At 40.3% G+C, this 22288-nt stretch overlaps 2 protein-coding genes across 2 annotated transcripts in view; one reads left to right on the forward strand and one right to left on the reverse strand.

The window, feature by feature from the left end:
* Positions 1–638: 638 nt before the first annotated feature.
* On the reverse strand, positions 639–3522 carry rwdd (RWD domain containing 4; the record flags this gene model as incomplete). Its single annotated transcript, XM_080052377.1, has 6 exons — positions 3353–3522; positions 2562–2642; positions 2334–2443; positions 1922–2072; positions 1574–1661; positions 639–742 (listed from the first exon to the last, which is right to left on the reverse strand). The coding sequence occupies exons 1-6, from the start codon at positions 3374–3376 to the stop codon at positions 639–641; spliced, it is 558 nt and encodes a 185-aa protein (XP_079908503.1). The 5' UTR covers positions 3377–3522.
* Positions 3523–18822: 15300 nt separating this feature from the next.
* Positions 18823–22288, forward strand: part of adam19a (ADAM metallopeptidase domain 19a) — a 141411-nt gene continuing 137945 nt past the window's right edge. The window contains exon 1 of the mRNA XM_080052136.1: positions 18823–19018. Within this exon, the coding sequence (XP_079908262.1) occupies positions 18889–19018 (130 nt within the window). The 5' untranslated portion in view covers positions 18823–18888. The remainder of the gene's footprint in view (positions 19019–22288) is intronic.

Here is a 22288-nt window from a genome sequence, read left to right on the forward strand (position 1 = left end):
CACTTCGAAACCACAATCCAACATTTCTGGCACCAGTGCCTGACAGCTGAGCCTTATCTCACTGACTAAAATCATGTCAGTGACAGCACTCCACCCTGATGGCCCCACTGAGCAGAATATGAGAGTGCAAACTGTATTTGATGAACAAAACCCAACGATGTGATCCTCCTTCCACAAACACATACAACACAAAGAGTTTCTAGTCATTCAGAAAGCCTCAGTTTAGCTGGAAAGGTGTTCTGAATCTCCACCGTTACCCAGCATGCTTTGGTTCTCAGGGTGGAAGCAGCTGAGGTGAATGGCAAATGTTGAAGTGGAAGGATGTGTGAAGGCATCTAGACAGGAGCGGCGGCAGCAGCATCATACAGGCTGCAGTGATTTCAGACTTCACTGCACTTCCATGTATCAAGCAGCCCTCGGGCCTACTCGTCATCTTTGCCTCCCGTTCTACTCAGCTGCAACAGAAACGCAGAGGGAAAACAATGAGCAACATGGCGATGCGTTTTGGGTTTTTAAACACTTTTTAATTTAGGGCGGTTTTTAACTCACATGCTGGAGGGGTCAGGCAGTTGCGATGGGAAGAAGAAGAAGACAAAATGATATGGATGAATGGTTAATTGTGAATGCCACTGCAGGCTTTACGCTGATTGAATGGCCCATTTTGTGTAGCAGAGAAGGTAAAATGCACCTACTTTGATAACGTCAAACCAGTTCCAACCTCTTGGCAGTTCCCCTTTGGCATCTGAAAGCAGAAAATCATTGTAGTATGAGCTTTTGTTGCTTACGGTTCAAAAAATAGTCCGCTACGGTTGGAACTTCCTCCATAGCAACGGTTACTAACTTTGTGGCGAAACTGACTCACGTTGTCTTGACTGGAGTCTTTTCAGACATTAACCATGACTCTGAAGTTCCCTGCTCTCCAGATACATTCAAAGTAAAAGCATTCTATAATTTTTTGAAGGAGGAGTAATAGCCCTGACTGCTTCTAGACATCTGTCAGTGGGTTGATATGGCAGAAATGTAACCATCAAAACAATATCAGTAGGTCCATAGCAACGTGAATTATCCTTAACAGCGGGCATTATCCAGAAATAATTCCCCGTAGAATGCCGTGATTGACCGATCAGAAAACAGCATTGACCAGTTCCATGTAATAAGAAAAAGGCAACTGTGTTTTCAATCCTAGGGTAGATTCATCAAGTGATCAGCCTAACCAGTTTATCTTTTACAATTTTTTTAGAGGTCAAACAGAGAGCTATCACACCTACCTCTTGTGGTCAAACTGTTCAGACTTTACGGTTTGATCCGAACCAATACTACAATTGTGAAACATCCGTTGGCCGTAGAATGGGGTAGAGAATGATTTAGATTTTATTGTCTTTATTTCAGCCGATAGGATCCATTCAAATATGCATAGGCCCTACCAAGACTGTTCTTAAAGATTAGTTTGGGACATCTCTAAAACATGTTAAAATGGATGGAATGCACTGGCTGTCTATCAGGAAGGGTATCCATATAGAGATCTATTGTATTTGTAGATGATATGGTCTTTCAAAATGAGAGACTGCAGTACCTGTTTTGCAGACTATCCTCCTCTTCTGAGATTTAGTCAGCTGCTCCTTCTTCTCCTTCTTCTTCGTGGTCACTTCACTTGTCAACGTCTGGAGCAACAACAAAGACTCAACAGTCATTTGGTTGAAACCTGGTAACTCTGGTTATTTGCTCAACAAACCAGTGAAAAATGTAATTACGAGGCTTTCCTAATATGATACTGTTGCATACAAAATGATAGCTATGGAAGGAACCACAAATGAATGAGCAAAGTTGCAATTCCAAAGCACAACACAAACTTCTTCATTTTGTATGAACTGTATGGATGCATGCCAATAGCAATAAATTGAGAGTATTGCAATGAACTGACCACAGCAGTTACTACAGGCTTGTGGTTCTCCATGAGGGCCTCCTGGTTGTCTTTGGCCCACTCAAACAGAGTGTACATCATGGCCGTGCCCAGGTTAGCCTCCACCTGCTCCGCCAGCTGGGACAGGATCAACTGCTTCGTCTCTGCAGAGCTGGTGTTCAAATCAACATCAGATTCAAGAAACAAAATGAGGTAACGAACTGAGGTGTCAATAGATGACAGTAATCCTAACCAACTCTACTATATTTTTAACTCTATCTGGTAACCGTTGTACTGTGGTACCATTGTTGTATTGAGGCACAGGTGTTTCCTCATTTTGGTGTCCTCTTCAAAAGGAGCATCAGTATTCCCACTGTCTATTGCACAATAGAAGAGGGATTTTTGACAATAAAGCACTGTGCATGGAACTTACATTCTCTTGTTGAAAAAGCCATCAAGGGAGATTTCGGGGGGCGTCTCCGGGTACGTCTCTGGCCATGCGAGTTCCAAGATGAAAGCTTTGGTGTCATCAAGTTCTCCTATCTGTCATGAGACATTACAATACAAGACAATTGTCAGACAATTTACTAAAATTAAGTGAAAGGGCATTATGAAGGGTTTCTTGTTCTTTATTGAAGCCATTTTGGACAGTACTACTCACCCTAAACTGAAAGGAAACTGGAGTGATTTCCTTGAAACACTCGTCCCCCTCATAGATAGAGCGGAGAGCTTCCAACTCCATCTGTGGTTGAAGAGGAGAGGAAGGTTGGTCAATTGTCAGATCTAAGATTTAACTTTCTGCTCGCCAAACACCACTAAGAAACAGTGTAAATTTATCTTGACAAGGTTATGCAGGATGGAATCATGACTGAAGATATGCCACAAGGTAATGGTGACCTATCTTTTAAATCAGCACATGCATACTCCGCCAGACACTGAATGACTTTCACTAATTTCAGCCTTTCACTTGCTAGAGCCACTGTCTAACATATTTCTTTAACGTCATCTAACTGGTTTGTGGATATGGTTAACATTTGATGTACAGTCAGTCAGTATACGTTTTCCGTTTAAGATAAAATAGACACCGAATGTTTTCGAGGCCGTTTTTTTCCCCCAGAAAGGTCTGGAATTGTGTTTTCGGAGGCAGGCACACCACCTATAATCAACCTCGTTAATTTGGCAGATTTTTTAATGTAGTTTGGCGAGGCATTTTTTCCCCGTTATGAAAGAAGCGTATCAGGGCTCAAATACAGTTAGGAAGACACATGACACTCTGGCTTGATTTTTATTTTAGCAGAGCTCTTGCACAATAAATTTAAGATGGCTTGTTTACTTGATTTGCTGTGTAACGTCCAGAAAAGCTCTTCAACCCACGCAAGCATGCTAGCAACGGCTAGTGTCAAGTAAGCAGGTAGCCGCTAATAGCAGCTAGCAAACATCTTTCATTCATACCTCTTGGTCTTCGTTAGCTGTCATGATTTTCCTCTTCTTTCTGTACGATAAACTCTGCGTGTAGAGTTTTCACTAATAAGAGTCTTGAGTTACCAACCCATTTCTATCATAAACACTTGTTTACTATGGTAATATTATCCACAACTTCTGCCCAGCTGGTACAGCTAGTGCAACCATGATACTACGCGCATGCGCCGTCAAGTCAGGCACCAACGTGAACTTTGAACCACATCACTAGTGGATGCAGTTTTAGATTAGGCTATTACACTCATAAATAGATTCATTAAATATAATGTCAGTGTAGCCTACTGTAATCTAATTTGTACTTAATTCTAACAAACATTGACAAGCTACATGTTTAAATATACAATTTAAATAGGCCTAAATAACATGAACACAAAAATATATCAGAATCAGAGTCAGCTTTACTATAGGCTACTGGAAAATATTCTGACGAATCAATAGAAAAACCTGTGTTCCAAATATTTTATTTTTGCTATGAATTGCATACTGTAGCTGTTTTCATGCAGTTTGCTTCGGTCCTAAATTATTTCCCCCCGGTCACCTCTGCCCTAAATTCTGCCTCCCATGTCTCCCTCACCTGTGCCAGCTCCCACCTGCTGTGCATTCATCCGTTGCCCGTTCCCAAGGCAACCAGTCTGCTCGGCCCCTCATCCGCCTTAGCCTTGATGCTCCATCATGCATTGTTCTCCACTGTCCCCTGACTCTTCCCTTAATCTGAACCCCTAAAGCCAAACTCACAACTCTAGCTTGCAACGCATTACATTTAGCCTTACTCTCTGCATATAAGCCTACTCTCTCTGTGTCCTGTTCCATAGATCAGAGACATACAGTCCCCTACAAAAGTATTGGAACGGTGAGGCCAATGCCTTTATTTTTGCTGTAGACGGGAAACATTTGGGTTTGACACCAAAATATGAATATGAGACAATAGATCAACATTTCAGCTTTCAATTCCAGGTATTTACATCTGGATCTGATTCACAACTGAGAAGATAGCTTTTTTTGTAAAGGAACACCATATTTTTAGAGAGCAAAAGTATTGGAACAGATAGACCTAAAATAAATTAAAATTAAAAAGACTTAATATTTTGTCACAAATCCTTCGCTTGCAATAACTGCATCAAGCCTGTGACCCATTGACATCAAAACTTTTGCATTCTTCTTTTGTGATGCTTTTACAGGCTTTCACCGCAGCCTCATTCAGTTGCTGTTGAAAAAAACTAAAGAAAAATGAAAGAATGCCACTCAAAATGATGTACAATTCATGCTTTCCTTTATTTAAACTTCAGTCGGTCTATTTATGGAGTTTTTACCTTCTACAAAGTTGATCTTCGGTTATTTTCTTCTTTCTTCATCAACTTTCTTTTCTTATTATTACCCTCCAAGTGTACTGTCAGAGTGCAAGCCATTGTTAAAAATGCATAAACGCTGTTCTGCTGCCAATTATTTAGCTGAATTAGCTGTAAGTTGTTTGCTTTTTGCAAATCTCAAGTTTGTGTCTCATGACTTGAATCTCAATATGAAATGCAATGTAACATCAAAATGCCAGCTTGAATTTACATTCTTATTTTGTTCACATTGCATCAGAGGGAAGTTTATCAAGTGTATGGTGGGTCTGAAGGCACCAGTCTGTTGTGGTGTTATTGTATAGGACTGTATAATTACATTGTATAATTTGTGCAGATATTTATTTAATTTTATATCTCTATGTAAAGGCTCTATGGATGATTGGACACCATCCACTTCAAAGACACAAGGGGGCGCCTGGAGCTTAATGTTCAAGGTGCACACACTGGAAGACTGGCTGCCTTATCTTAGGGACTTTTCTGTCTCAGTTGAATATTTTCATGCTCAAAAAACCTCAATAAGTCTATTATTACAATTGGTGTAGAGAAGTATTGCTCAGAACCACAAAAAAATAGACTCATTAAAATCCTAAATTCATATTCAGGATCGCAATGTTCTCAAAGATACCACATATTGAATCAATGACAAGAAAAATAAAATTATAACATTTCCATTTTCTGTGGCTGGCATATTTATGAGTGAAGAGCAGTGAAACATGACAAAAACCAGGCACTTAGCACCAGAAATGCAGACATTTTTGGACTTTTGCATTCAGTTTTATAAAGGATATATTTCAGTGTGTTATGCTAATTAACAACCACTACCAATATTATTGTAGTGGGTCAGTACCTTGTTTTCTAATAAAATAGATTTTTCACAAATGCTACGGCTGTGACACACAGTAAACAGTCTTTTTCTTATTATGTTGATGGGGTAGATTGATTTAGTACAACTATGACATTTTTGTTTTTATTTAAATAATTAAAAAAAAGTTTCATCACCTTTTCAAGTTCTTTTGAGGGTAACAAAAAATCCATGTTAGTAGAACTAGTGTGATACAGGAAAGAATCATTTTGAAAGGTAAAATTTAAAAAAATATGATATAAACAAATGGGGACCCATGGTGATTACAAAGACAAGGGATGCTGAGTTAAGATTTTCTTTAATTTCATTGGTAAAGACTAACTGACTCTTTTTTGTGTACAGTTTATGTCCTGCAAAACGATGAATTATTAAGTTGGGTGAATAGGATTTCATATGTCATTTTTATGTATGTATATTTGTTATGTGATGCTTGTTTTTGTGACAAATGTAATTAAATAAATCAATAATAATATTTTGATGACTTATGATGTTTTCTGGCATATCTTTTAACGTTGATCTTACCAGAGAGAAAAGTGCGAGCACTAGCAGAGTCCAGTCACTACCACCCCTACCCCCCCCACCCCCGACGCCCTCCCACCCCCCATTTCAGTTCGATCGTTTTGGTCAGACCACTTTAACCTCAGCCAGCCTGAGTGCCTCGCTTTACTCCTCCACATCAACATTTACATGAGGGAAGATACGGGGCAAGCTTTTATGTCCATTGCAGTCAGGTTCTATTCACTGGAAGAAGTAATTGGAGCGAAAGCCGGTGGTTGTTTGTGTTTCTTTTTTTCTCCTGGAGCAAACAGTTAGGCGAAATAGCTTCTGTCCTTCATCCTCTCCATACTAATGTGTTTGTTCTGCCAATAACAATGAGAGCCGGTGGCTTTTACTACACGTTCATTTCCATATAAAGATTCTTCCCTCTACAAACAGGAAGGAATGTACACACACAGACTTGTCAATATTTCTCCATTGTACGTTGCTGGGAACCAATATTGAGTGACAAGGTTTCTTTCAATTGTATCAGTATAAAAAGGAATTCAGTGTTTTTTCTTGTTGTGTAACCTTACCAAGATATGAAATGGCACATGCCAAATTTGATGTATTACATTGGATATTTCAGTCACTTTTCAACAAACATTCTCCAGAATTACCTAGTACGCCTCTAAAGAGGAACTTCAAATCAAATCACTCACTTTTAACATTAAAGTGTGGGTAACACTTTACAATAAGCGTACATTGATATACTGTTATTGAATGCTTAGTTAATGCTATTAACGGTTAGTTAATGCTTATTTAGCATTAACTAACTAATAATCTTAAAGTGTGTCTGCTCATCTGATATTCTGGTTTGAGGCTCCAAGTTACAATAGCCACTACATTAGCACAACACAGATAAATCTCTTGCCGAAGTGGGCGAGTTCTTTTATGGGCAATGTAGTTTTTGAACTGTCAACTGTGAGTCCCAACAAAGTACTAAATTGGTAGATTATTCTCTAATCTCCTTTACAGGAGTCCTCTTGTGGCTCTGGGACACATTAGACTTTAAATGATCCATTAACGTACTACAAAACACAACTGAAACATTTGCTGGTTTAATAAAACGTTTTCAGGCACCCTGGCTGTGTTCACATTTCATAAATGTAGCAAACTCCAGACACATTTGTAAGCCAGTATAAACTTCCTTCTGCTATGATGTAATATTGACAGCTGTGTTTGGCCTTTCTTATTCAATTTCCTTCAAGGCACATTGTAATCACAGTCAATAAATACTGCATCTCTTCAGCCCCTTTCACGCAGGCACTGTGACTCAGAATCCATCCACAGTTTCAGGATCAGGGAGTGGGCATCTCAATATCTGGCGACTGGCACGTGAGAAGAAAAATACAATTGTCAGACATAGGCCTACAGGTAAATCCACAAATTCTCCGGGTCAGATTGTCGGAGCACGATTGCCCCCCCCCCCCCCTCCCACCCAACTTGCCTGTAGGACCTTCTCACACTGCTCCTAAAGATCCGGACCTAAGTACTATTGTGTCTTGCCAATACGTCACCACGTCTTTAATACGGGCAGGTTTGGGGATTTGGAGCGTAGTTGTATCAGATTTGTCTTTTAATATTTTCATCAGGCCAAATTTGCAGCAAACATTCCACTTTCACATCAGACCAACGGGAACCCTACAAGCGCACCTCTCCCAACTGTTGCAGGGCCGAGAAAGTGTACCCCAGACATCCATGCCTTTGTAACAGCTCAGTCGTCACTGAAGTTACCTGTCCAATAGGATTGTTGTATACCGTCGTCTCGAACGCTGCCTGTAGCCGATTGGTGAAGTGTTGACGGGCTTGTTCAGAGTCCCTTTGTTTACAAACTGGTTTACAGAGTCTGGGCTGTGTATAAACACCAGACTTTATTTTTATAACTCAATCACAGAACAAACAGGTAGTGGACAGTGAGGAGATATTCACAGATTTTGAAAGAAAGTGTTTTGGAAAAGGATGGCTGACTTCACCTTATAGCCTCCCGCTGCGACTCACATTTATAGACTAACTCTCAATCCCAAAACTCAGTGAAAGAAAACCTCTCTCCTATCATAGGCAGCCACGGCCATTTTACATAAATAATAAGCTTAAATGGCTGACAGGCTTCTTAACTTATAACATATTCCCTGACATCCTGGAAAATCTCAGTAACTGCAATATATGCCATCCTTTTTTTATATATTCATTTTACCTTGGCTGAATTCCTGTCTCTTAACACAGTGACACTCATAACATTAACAGTGAGGTTGTCAACCAGCCCATTACAATACATTGTGCCCATCTGCTTTAACAGACAGACATAATTCAGAGATTTGTCAGTCAAGTGGCTTCGTTTGCACTCTGGTTTGTATAATAATGAGGTGTTTTTATCTTCTTAGAGTGCAGTACCTCCGATATACAATGACCCCCTGCCACAAAGAATATGAAATGCAATTATTGTAAGGGCAGTGTGCAGAATAAAAGACAGTTATCATCCTCTCTCACTGTTCTTAATTAACTTATCCACTCTGCAGAAATATTTCTGGCCTATAGGGCAAGTTCTAAATTGGCTGAGCGAGGCACGATTCCTCATGAGATTCAATAAGGCGAATAAACATCTCTGTTATACCAGCATACCAGAATAACTCTGTGTTTTTCTGTGCTCTGCAACAGGGAAAAGCATCTTGTATGTATGAGACCTTTGTTCTTGTGTTGTTTCAGCAGAGGAGGAGGGGTAATCTTTAGGCAGACTTTCTGTCATTTGGGGATCAGGCTAAATTCTGATTGATAAAAGTGGGCCTGTGTTGTGAGAAGTGTGTCACGCTCCCCAGACAGGTCTGCTAATAACATTAGCAGCGAAGGAAGGAAATGTTGGACTCTATCTTACACACGCAGGATGTCTCTCGTACAGTGGAATCCTCTTCAGAGACAACAAAGAAAATACACAGAACACAGTGAAACCATATGGCATGTATAAATAAGTCATTTGGTTGAGAGAGAGGGAGAGAGAGAGAGAGAGAGAGACTTTTCTCCAGGCTATACATTCCAGATAACAACTTTGTGTTGGCTGTTCTGAACTGGCAACCCGGTGCCAGTCCAGTGGGGTGTATCACTAAGCGAGTTGGACATAGCCCACTTTCCTTTGGCTCGACAGTCAATTGGTATCGTCAACATTTGTGGCTTGTTGGGCTTAAAGCTCCCATATTATACACTTTTCGGTTCTATTATACACCATATTATATGGTCTTAGTGGTCCCTAATACGTTTTTCTTTAATTGTTTGCTGAAAAAAACTTTCAGATAATTTATTGTACTATGCTGATGTTCAGCTAATCTCACAATGGCCTATTTTTTAAAAAAGAGTTGCAGGTCCCCTCGTAAATATACAATCTTTGAGCTCCCCCCGCCCCCTGTCCGGAAGCGAAGCCAGATACGCCTTGCCCTCTGTCTGTCAGGGCCGTGGACCAATAAGAAATAGGGGTGTGGGCTGCACAGTGGAAGCTTCTGGCTTTACGGTTTGTGAGGTCAGAAAAGGGGATAATTCTGACTGGAGTGTTTTTGGGGGGAGGGGTGGGGGTTTCAGAAAAGGGGAGAGTGAGAAAAGGAGAGATTGTTATTTTTTTTGATATTTTGGCAGTCTCTAGGCACACCGTGGACGCATGGATATGTTGGAACACATTTAAAAAGTGCATTTAGCATAATATGGGACCTTTAAGCCGGGGACTTTTTTTTGTCTAGACCTAAATCTATTTGACAAAGGAAAACATCTATAATCATCATGAAATGTCAATAATTACACGTTTACTTGACCCCAACTTTTTTACTACTGTCTGACAAAATCAAAATCAAAATCAGATACTTGTATAAACTCAGTAAGCCTCTTTCCCTGCATTCCAATTCCCATCCTTCCTTGCTATTTAGTATGGTAGAGAACAATTTAGGATTGTCTCAATTATTGTGGTCAGATGCAGCATGCTTTAAAATACCCAGATGCCAACTACATCCCGTAGATATTTTTAGTGTTAAAATCAGCATGCTATTTGGGTGATAAAAGTAAAAGTATGTCCCAATTGTATGCCTATCATGCATGCTACTAGATAGGTTTGATGGTCAGCTGTAGTATGTAGAATAGAAGAGACAAAAATAGTATGTTATTTGGAACGCAGCATCAGTTTTCTCATGTCACAGAACTCAGTCTGTCATTGCAGATCCAGCCCCCTCCCCCTCACCCCCCCCTCAAGCCCTCCGGTCCCCCATCACATGAGCACATCTCCCCACTAACACACCCGCTCCCCATTTTCCTGATTAGTCTGGCAGTGTCCATTGTCCACTGTGTCTTTGCCAGATTGTTTAATGTGCACCTGTGCCAAGTTCTCCAGCCTTCATTCAGCCTGTCTGCTTGACCTAAGGGTTGATGACTCTCCGCTATAGCCACTTACTGGCTACCTTGACTGACACTTAACAACGTTTTGATCAAAGTACACATAGAAATTCCATCTGATCGTACCTGTCTGTGAGTCTGGCTTCTGGGCTCATTTAGAGAATGACAATAGTATATCATGATATCAGTCTATCTATCTATCTATCTATCTATCTATCTATCTATCTATCTATCTATCTATCTATCTATCTATCTATCTATCTATCTATCTATCTATCTATCTATCTATCTATCTATCTATCTATCTATCTATCTATCTATCTATCTATCTATCTATCTATCTATCTATCTATCTATCTATCTATCTATCTATCTATCTATCTATCTATCTATCTATCTATCTATCTATCTATCTATCTATCTATCTATATATATATATATATCAGTGCAGAGGAAAAACTTAGCCTCTAAAAGCCTCGCTCAGTTCCTTCAAGCAGCAGGACACTTTTCAAGTACATGCAAAACTGCAGGAGCGGAGGGTTATTTTTAATTATGTCTCTCACCTTATGTGCAACCAAAAGCAAGGTGAAGCAGGTATGGCAGGATAGGGACTGACTGCCTCCTTCTGTACATCCTTGATATCCACATTTGAAAAGCGGTGAAGTAAAACGTCTCATACAACCGTGAGCCATCAATTCAATGAGCTTCGTAACATTCAGGCGTAATTAGCCGCAGCCAGCCAACCACTTAAGGAGGCAGAGAAACAACAGTGTATACAGAAAAGCACCTGAAGAGACCAGAGATAATGGAACAGCACTTTGGATAAATGAGGAGCTTGTGGCCTCTAAACCAAGAGGTGACTGGTTTACTGAGTAATTAGAGCATCTGCTCAAGAGCACTTGAGCAAAACCTGTGTGCTCGACATTCAGCATGACTGAGCTACAAGGATATAGTCTGATGACATTCTGTGCTTCATTAAGTCATGTTCACTGAGATATTTATGCTAATCAGACTGTGACCCAAACAAGCCCATTAAAAAGAGGACCATGGCAAGCTAAATCACCTGTTTCAAGAACACATTAGTTCAGATGGAACGAAAGACTTCACTGAGGGGGACAGTCTGGTGTCATCCAGCCTATAGTGCCCTACGAACTATGCAGTTTTACTAGGAGTTACGCTCATATGAGATGAGAAATTTGTATTTTTTTTTGTCAAAGTCAGTGAATATCTCCTCACGAATATACTACCTCTCCGTATGTGTGCTCTGAAGAAAAAAATCCAGTGTCAATATACACAGCCTAGGTTCTGTAAATGGGCATGTTGCTAACTATGGTGGGCACCCTTTGTTTACAGAGCCGAGTATGATTATTGATAATGGACTTTTTCAGCGCACACAAAGTACGGACATGTAACCGATCATGAGGAGAATTAAGTCTTCTCCAGAATCGCTGACTTCACCTTCAAACCTAAGCGAACCATATTTTAAGACTCAACCTATCCCACATCTGACCATAAAAGTGGCATATTCTAAGTAAACCATCATTTGAATAATTTTGGGGGAGTCAGTTTTTCTAAAAAATGTCAGTGTCATTTGCGAAGGTAATGCCAAATGATAAATTGTGTCATTTAAATCAGAGTACCTTTCTACATACCCATGCAATGCTGATGCCACACATATATATCAAAAATGCTCAAAGGAGATGAAGACTTGGTCTCCCAAACATAGCCATGCAATTACCCACATTACCTCTGGAATAGGAACTGGTCCAGCTTTAAATTTGACAAATTGTAAGACAATGCAAATCTATTTAGTTTTTTGATTAATGATATGTTAAGCAGAAATAACTTTTATAAATTTTCCAGGACTCTTTCTGCACACCAAACAGCAATTACAAAGGTTGAGAAGCTCCAAGGCTTTCTTCAACATTTATTCATTACAGCATTTTGCTGCAATGTGTCTGTGTTTGGGGAGTAATTTTCAATACCTCGCCTACAATAGAGCACGACGCCGATAAAATTATATCATTCATATTTAGGATTTATATGTGTATAAGTATATTCATGACAGCTGCGAAGAGGCTTGATGATAGGCCCAGCAATGTTTGACAAGTTGCTCTCATTGTGCGCAGATAATGAATAGCATGGCTTATCATTATGGTGCAACGATGCGTTTCTTTCTTGATCAAGACATCTGGAACTAAATGCAATTTCTTTGTCTCTAGTTCATATGCCGTAGCCATATATTAACTGAGGTTCCTCTGGGGTTTCCCTGTGACATAGAGGTGTGCTGTGTAATCTGAAAACACTTGAATACATTGCAGTAGGGAGCCTTTGTTGCATGTCATCCCCCATCATTATCTCCATCCATGTCTGTTTCCGCTGTCAACAATCCAATAAAGGCAAAAGGTCAAATAGAAAAAAATTGCTTGTGAATTCCAAATGCCTTATGATTATCAACTGCATCCTGTCACTACAAGTATGACTCGTGTTAATCAATACACGTTATCGTGTCATATGAACAGCAATTGTTGTCTGCCAGCAATAGTCGTCAAAAGACTCTTTGAGAATGTGTCTGACGTCAATAGCACCTCTGCAAAGAACACACTCTTTGTCCTCGCTTTCCTCAAACCCTGGGGATCATATCAATCACTAAGGCCCCAAAATCACTGCTTTCTATTTTAAAATATTAAATCCAGTTATGAAACAAACATGGCCTACAGTATGTGAAACAAAATCACCGTTGCTATTTATGTGGATGAGGAACTTGCCCATGCCAAAATCATGTAATGGTTAAAGGTTCTAAATTCAACAACCTTTTAAACCCGTTTTAATTACAGGGAGCCCTCAGGGCTGTGTTTTATCTATATAAACACCTGTTGCACTGATACACTGATGCTATGCAGATGACATGGCCCTTGTGAATAATATGAATTCCTTGTCAGCACACCACCAGCATGTAGATTACCTTATCACAGACACTGATGAGAGCTTTGTCTTCAGGGGTAGCCTATTCAGAGACTAGCTTGCGTCACACAGCACATTTGTAATATTAATCAGAAGACAACAGTATTTACCGTTTGCCAAGGTTGTTTTTAATAAACCTGGGATTTCTATTTTATTTAATAATGCATTGTTTTCAAAAAACGGGTTTCTTTGTCCACTAGAGACCAGTTTGTAAATGATGCCATACTGAGAAGATAAAAAGATAATTTTGTGGAGCTGATAGGCTTGATTAACTTTGTGTCAACTCGTTTGGCGTTGGCTTTTGTATGAAAAAGTTACGAACTGCAGCTTTAAGCATTAGCTTTTCCTCTATGTACAGGTCCTTCTCATATAATTAGCATATTGTGATGAAGTTCAATATTTTCTGTAATGTACTGATAAACATTAGACTTTCATATATTTTAGATGCATTACACACAACTGAAGTAGTTCAAGCCTTTTATTGTTTTAATATTGATGATTTTGGCAAAAAAATAAAGAAAAACCAAAAATCCCTATCTCAAAAAATTAGCATATTTCATCCGACCAATGAAAGAAAAGTGTTTTTAATACAAAAAAGTCAACCTTCAAATAATTATGTTCAGTTATGCACTCAATACTTGGTCGGGAATCCTTTCGCAGAAATGACTGCTTCAATGCGGCGTGGCATGGAGGCAATCAGCCTGTGGCACTGCTGAGGTGTTATGGAGGCCCAGGATGCTTCGATAGCGGCCTTAAGCTCATCCTTAGGACTGCGGATGCGAATTAGCATTTATGCTTACTCCGGCATATTTACATTGATGCTTTGCTGACATGTTGATTAATATGCACTGTCCTAATCAAATAAAACTAATCTAACTAAAAAAAACTAACTAACAGTGTTGGGTCTGGTGTCTCTCAACTTCCTCTTCACAATATCCCACAGATTCTCTATGGAGTTCAGGTCAGGAGAGTTGGCAGGCCAATTGAGCACAGTAATACCATGGTCAGTAAACCATTTACCAGTGGTTTTGGCACTGTGAGCAGGTGCCAAGTCTTGTTGAAAAATGAAATCTTCATCTCCATAAAGCTTTTCAGCAGATGGAAGCATGAAGTGCTCCAACATCTCCTGATAGCTAGCTGCATTGACCCTGCCTTTGATAAAACACAGTGGACCAACACCAGCAGCTGACATGGCACCCCAGACCATCACTGACTGTGGGTACTTGACACTGGACTTCAGGCATTTTGGCATTTCCTTCTCCCCAGTCTTCCTCCAGACTCTGGCACCTTGATTTCCGAATGACATGCAAAATTTGCTTTCATCCGAAAAAAGTACTTTGCAAAGTACTGAGCAACAGTCCAGTGCTGCTTCTCTGTAGCCCAGGTCAGGCGCTTCTGCCGCTGTTTCTGGTTCAAAAGTGGCTTGACCTGGGGAATGCGGCACCTGTAGCCCATTTCCTGCACACGCCTGTGCACGGTGGCTCTGGGTGTTTCTACTCCAGACTCAGTCCACTGCTTTCTTTCTGTGTCTTACCCTCTTGCTTGAGGGTGTCAATGATGGCCTTCTGGACAGCAGTGAGGTCGGCAGTCTTACCCATGATTGCGGTTTTGAGTAATGAACCAGGCTGGGAGTTTGTAAAAGCCTCAGGAATCTTTTGCAGGTGTTTAGAGTTAATTAGTTGATTCAGATGATTAGGTTAAGAGCTCGTTTAGAGTACCTTTTCACGATAGGAATTTGGGGTTGAGATAGGAATTTGGGGTTTTCATGAGCTGTATGCCAAAATCATCAGTATTAAAACAACAAAAGACCTGAAATATTTCAGTTGGTGTGCAATGAATCTAAAATATATGAAAGTTCAATTATTATCATTACATTATGGAAAATAATCAACTTTATCACAATATGCTAATTATATGAGAAGGACCTGTATATATTCTGCTGTGTGACGAAAAACAACAGCATTCCATCTACACATATATTTTTAAAGGCGCACAGCCCAAATCAAGTCCCCAATGCCTTCAGTTGACATAGTGCTATTCTCTCTCCCTAAGCACCATGAATGGGATGATGGATTTCAATGTGTCTGGGTCTTACAGCATTTGACCTTTGGGTGTAACAAGTGGCAGTGACAATAGCCCCCCCCCTCCCAAACACAGCCCGGCAGTTATACAAAAACACCGCCACAGCTCAGTGAGCGAGCACAATGTCCACTTTGCCCCACTGCCAATTGATAAAGAGTCGCTAAGGGGTCGCGCGTGGCAGAGGAGACATTTTCCAGATGAGGTGCAATAAATCCTTCTTATCCAGCAGCCCCTGCCTTCTGCCAGCTAAGTCTAAATCCTTCGCCATAATTCAAAAAGTCAAAGAGTGCGAGCGTGACACCAGCAGCAGCGTGCGCGCAGGGCTGTAGCAGGGGACTGTATAGACAATGACTCTGAGCTTCATCCTCATGGCCTGCCAGTGTGCTCATTATGAGGGTAAGCAGCTCGCCAGCACATGATCTGGGTCCCTCTGGAAGTAACAGATAGCTTCTCTGAACTAGACCCGGGGAAGTGCATGTCATTTTGTGGCTGTGGCAGATATGGCAGCGCACAGTGCAGAGGGCAATGCAGACACTATAAGCTCATGTGAGAGCTGGAGCTGTCCAGATTGCTTGATTTTAAACAAGGGGTGTATGAGGGCAGAAGGGGAATAAGAAAATAAAACACCATTGAGAAGGAGGAAGATAAAATTGGAGTTTATATTCATTTTTGCTACAGGCGTAAAGCTCAGTGTTGGATTTAATATTGAATAAGTCCAATGGTAGCTCAGGCACAATACAGCGAAGATGTAGTCTGCAAACTACTTTAACCTTTCTAATTTAGAAACGTATTAAAATAGGTGAGAAGGTATAATATGAAGCCAGATGCCATCGCAAAGAAATAAATATGGAATCAGAATGGAGCCCTAAAATGAACTTTCTTTTAACAAATGATTGTCTTGTTTGCGATTGCTTTTGTTTTTGTACATGTTATCTTGTTCACACAAATATTAAGCTTATCTTACAGATGCAAAGTGTTATTTTGTTAACAAAAGTTGTCATCTTGTCTGCATATTGATCATTTTGTCCGTTGAAGTTGTTTTGTGTCTCAGTCACAGGTCCATTTGAAGGCAGAAATCTGCAAAAAGTAATCTTATTGGAACATTCTATTTATATTAAAATAATATCATGTGATACTTCATGATATCGTCATGCTGCTGTAGCATGGAAAGTTAATTGGCTCAAGAATTAGAAATTATTTTCTGATTTTAAATGTTAGAAATGTATTTGACGTACACTCCAGTAATCTAAAGATCCACACATTTTTGCGTGTGAGTAAAATGGGAACCAGGGTGGAAAATTGAACCGTGAGTGGTGCTGCCATGCATTATTCATTCTGTCTCATTTTCATAACTTTATGCAAATTGAAAAGCAATACTTCATACACATTAGAACAGAGGGAGGCCATTCTGTGTGATGTGACCCCCCCCCCCCAACCCCCCACATCCCACTATCTCCATCTTTGAAACCACACTACACACTTTTCCAATCGGACGGCGGGGTCGTCGGCACACACAGATTATGCAGATCTGGAATTAAAATAGAGCTCCAGCTGCTTCTGTGTATCAAGCTACAAATTATGAGCCTGGAGTGGTAATTTGGCTGTATTTGATTTTTGGGGTTTAGGGGGTTGGCTGATGCAGATTTTTGAATAATGATTATGATATTTTCATGCTGAAGATTAAGATGAGTTTTATTTTTTGAGTTTATTTATCCCTCCAGCTCCCCTGTGAAGTTTCTCCGGCTATAACGAGCGTGGCCATATGCAGTCTGGGAGAAGCGGTTTTGGGGTTGGTCCCAATGCAGACATGATGGAACAAAATCTGGCAACCTCATAGTGAGGACAAGACTCTGGGAGGCTGTGAACAGTTATTGCAAAGGCACAGTTCCATGTAATTTCCCCTAAATTAGTTTTTTCAAAATTTATTTTTGTGCTTCTGCTAGTTCAAAGAAGGGCGGATTTTCTAAATAGTGCATTCTGCTTTAAAGCACATGGAATGTATTCATGTTTTTTTATTGTTTAATTGATTATCAATTAATTATTGAATTGATCAATAAACCTTTATGTTAAACACAACATTTATAAATTAATTTCACAACATTAGCTTTTCTTTGTCTTATTTTGTATAATTATGTTTTATTGAATGATGAAGGGTCTGAGACAATACATTCTTTCTCATTCAGTCTTTGCTTTTTCCCAAAAACAAGGCAACATTAATCAAATCCATGCCTTGTTTTCTCAAGCGCCAATTGATGTCAAGTAAAACACAGTTAGGCCATTACGGGATGATATTTGATTTCAAAATAAAAGTCCAAATTGTTGTGAGAAAGGCCCATTGTGGTGCACACACGTCAGATGACATGTGTGAGCAGGCTCACACACAAAGTGAAATCTTTAGAAGTAAAATCATACACAGTTTAGTGAGTAGAAAAAAGACCATGTTAATATCGCAGTTAATTGTCCTTGTGTGTTTTGGCTGGATAGCTGCAGCTGTGGCAGGAGACGTGACAGCTGTAGGTTATCAGGCTGGTTAGCTGGCTGATAAATATGCCAGTGGCAAAACACCTGTTTTGCTCTCTTCAGCTTTGCAGTGAGGTTATGGGAGTACACATCGGAGGGACAGAAGGAGGCAAAGCACGAGGTCAACTTCTTGGGCATGCAGATTGTCGACTCAGTTCCTGGATGGAGCTACCACGCCCCTGCCTAAAACAGTTGATCATATATTTGAAAAATGTGGACTTTTTTTCAGCCAGGGAACAATTAAGTGGGGAAATACAGTATTCTTGAACCTGAATTTTAGGCTCTGTTGAATGTCAAGCATAGCCTCAAAAAGGATGATCAAATGTTTAATTCTCTGAATTCCACACAAAGCTGAGTCACATCTCATGTATCTGGATTATATTTGAATATCCAGATACTTACTGGAATTCTGATGAAAAGTAATAGGCCTATTAAAAAAAAAAAGTTTTTTTTTTCCTTCTATTCTATTTGTTCTATAGGCCTATTCGGTTTATTGGCTTAATATCACAGCAGTTAAAATTGTTGAACTTGGTTAAGGTAGGTCTACACACAATGCATTTTTGGGTGCAAAAATACATCTAATATGCTTCTTTTCAAAGCATATAAATAAGCAATAAAAAAAGTAAGTTGTGTCCATTGTCTTGAAAGGGGGATCTGAACGGGTTAATAAATTGAAGTGGTTTTATTTTGACGTTCGGACCGGAAGTGCTGTGGTTGTGCCTCCCGCGTTTGACGCACGGTTTGACGCCGGGAGAAGTCAGAAAGAAAGGTAGGCTTGAGTTGAACAACGGCGAGGAAAGGGAGGACGGTCGGCGGTACCGAGGGTCACAGGGATGTACAGTAAACACAGGCAGAAAAATGCCCAAATATCACCGGCAAAATGTGGACGTTTGCTTGTGTTTCTTTGTCTCGTGCTGCTGAACGGCACTGTTGGACGAGCCAGCGGAAACACTGGAGAACAAGGTAAAGAGAAAAACTTCTTCCAGGGTCTTACCAGTTGCCTGTTGAAGAACTGGTGCTCATTTTAACAACTCGTATGAAAGATTTAAAGTGTGTCATTCTGTATAAGTGGTTTGAGTTGAGACGTGTAATGTCGGCTGTGATAACAATACAACTTTTCTAAGTGAGTCCTCATATATAAAAAAAAAAGAGCGCGGCGTATAGACTAGCCTACACCAAATTCCTTTTAAAAACGTGGCAATTTATTGCCGAGTTTCTTATCAGTGAAAAAAGCGCAAGACACCCATTACTTACAAGTCCTGAACTGAATAGAATGGATTTATTCTGCACATTTCCACAGACGGCAGCCAAAACAAACGCATACCCACTGAATAACAGTGGGCTACAGAATATTATCACAGGGTCTCTCCGGTTACTCCCACAACTTGCCTCCTCATCACTCTGGAAGGCGGAGGGTATGAGGGTGAAACTATGCTAGATATAGGCCTAGTCATTATTTAAGTTTATCTTTGACGCCGAAGTGAAGGGAAGGCGTTAGTTTTAATGAATACAAGGAGTCACTTATTTTCTAACCTGTGTATAAGTCACTGTTTGCAAGGAAACTTAAAATTGTGAGACTTTTCTAACGAGTTACGGGCGCGCATCTTGTTCCAAGCGCGTTTCGAAGCGAGCAGTACACACTGCTGTACACACATGGTTTAAAAAAAGAGATTTATTGTAGCCTAGAAGTTTGTGCTTTTGAATGGTGTGTAGACGAACATATGTTTTAGGCTTAAACACTAGGCTATTGCCTGATTTTTTTTTTAACCCCCGTGCCAAACTCTACAATCAGCCCTACGCTCCTGATCGTTGTCCTTAAAAGGCAGCAGTTGGGATAAATGCTTGAGTACAGCAGACCGTTACAGTAGAGCAGAGTAGCCCAGATGTTATGTCACAAAAAGTCTGCTTCTTGTGGGCTTTTTGGGTGTAACCAACACAATGTAAAATCCTGATTTGACTCTATTCCGCAAGGGTCTGTGTTGGCTTGGACTTCTGGTAGCACTCCGACTATGGAATGACATGAAATAAACTGTAGAGCTGGAAATGTATTCACCATCTTTCCGCTCTCTCAGCACACACACACACACACACACACACACACACACACACACACACACACACACACACACACACACACACACACACACACACACACACACACACACACACACACACACACACACACACACACACACACACACACACACACACAAAGGTCAACTTGTGTGACAGTGGCTGGTATGTAGATGCATCAGCCTGTCTGGTCATGTGGACTGAACTACTGCAAGGCAGAGTAACTTGAACAATAGCCTCCATTCAAATAAGATGTTTAGACTTGAACTAGTTAACAAACCGTGTGTGTGTGTGTGTGTGTGTGTGTGTGTGAGTGTGTGTGTGTTTGGCCCCTGAACAGATTTTTTTTTCTTTTTCGGAAAGAGAACACAGATGTAGTTTGGATGATCAATTGAACTCTTGTTGTCCTGTCAGATGCAGTGTAACCCAGCACCTCTATATGATCCAACTTCATTTTTGTTGTAGTTTGACATGTTTATAGTCGTTTTTATCTGAGGTCAGTTTTGAGCCTGCAGTTGGTGGCAGTATTGCATTGGACTTCTTCTTTCTCCTGTATATTTCACAGTCTGTACTGATGTGGAGATATGAAACTTTATGGATTATAGGCGGAGTCAGCGATTCTCGAGGACACTTTTGGTCAAAATCAGTGAATATCTATCTCCTCAGGATCCATTGACTGTCCATCCATACTGTGTGTTTGCTAAAAAAAAATGGTGTTATACACAGCCAGGCTCTGTACAAAGGCATGCAAACAAAGGGGGCTCACCACAGTTGCTATTCACATGCCCGTTTACAGAGCCTAGGCTGTGTATTAACATGCACTGAATAGAACAGTGATTATTGGCTGCTCCCACAGCCCGCATAAAGAAACCCTCCAAAAACATCATGGAATATCAGAGAAGTGGGAATGTGTGTGTTCCAATAAAACTGGGAGCTAATTTGCAGCAGTCAGCAGAACCGGAGTCATCAACCATCACATCACCCATCTGTTATCAACAGTTCTTTGAACACAGCATCTGATCATATGGGCCCAGTTATTTAAAAAGTTTAATCTGACTCTGGATCAGAATGATATGGATTTGGAAATCTTTTTCTTTCTTTCTTTACCATCTAGGACCAGGTTATCCATTTTACCCCTGTGTACTGCAGTTTTCTTTCACTATAATCGGCTGACATCTGGCAATACAATATACTGTATGTAACAAACTAAATATTGGCCATTTAATCTTATACAATACAATCAATCATTAATAATAAACATGCTTTTTTGCAAAGGCAAATTAACTGCTCATTTTCTGTGTGTCCATCACCACAGTGACGGAAATTAATTTAAACTATTGTTAAGTTATATACAAATATTATTAAGTGCAGCTATTCAATTGAAACTGCTTAATTAAAAAGATTATAAATGTGACCATTGGGTTCAATTGTTAGCCCTGGTAATAATTGAGCAATGATGTATTCACTCATTAACAGCCTTCAGTGTAATGACAATTAATATAATTTCGGCCATTTCAAAAGACCAGCTTTGCAGCGGATTTGTTTTTGGTGGAGGAGATTGACCATTTGGTGACCTGGTGCAGAGAAAGCAAACTGGAGCTCAACACTCTGAAGATGGTGGAGATGGTTAAAGACATCAGAAAGAACCAGCCCCTCCTGTGTGACCAGCAACTCAAGTCCTCACAAAGGAAGCTCAGCCGAGGACGTACTTTCTGAGGCAGCTGAAGTTCAACCTGCCATAGATAATGATGGTGCACTTAACACATCGCCATCTTTAAGTCCATCATCACCTCCTCCATCGACATCTGGTTCACTGCCGCCACTGCCAATATAATAGTAGTCCTTTTATCAACATGCCCTGCACCCTCCCTGATTACTCTCGTTTGGCAGTTTTCTCACATTCTATCAATCTCAGATATGTCATCAAAAGGTTAAAAGAGCCCTCCAAACTCCTAATGAACTTCTTCTCCGCCTGGATTCAAATAAACTCCGTGGTCAGCAGTTTACAATATCTGCTAGTTGCAACACGGCCCATTTACCAGGCTTTGAGCCTGCCCAGGGCCTGTTCTCCACATGCTTTTGCAATGCGAGGCCCGTTCTCCAGGCCCAGATGAATCTGTATGGAATCATTCCATAGCTCTTGAAAGCGTGGGCAGATAT

Source organism: Ammodytes marinus, assembly GCF_949987685.1.
Source record: "Ammodytes marinus genome assembly, chromosome: 23".
Lineage (NCBI taxonomy): Eukaryota > Metazoa > Chordata > Actinopteri > Uranoscopiformes > Ammodytidae > Ammodytes > Ammodytes marinus.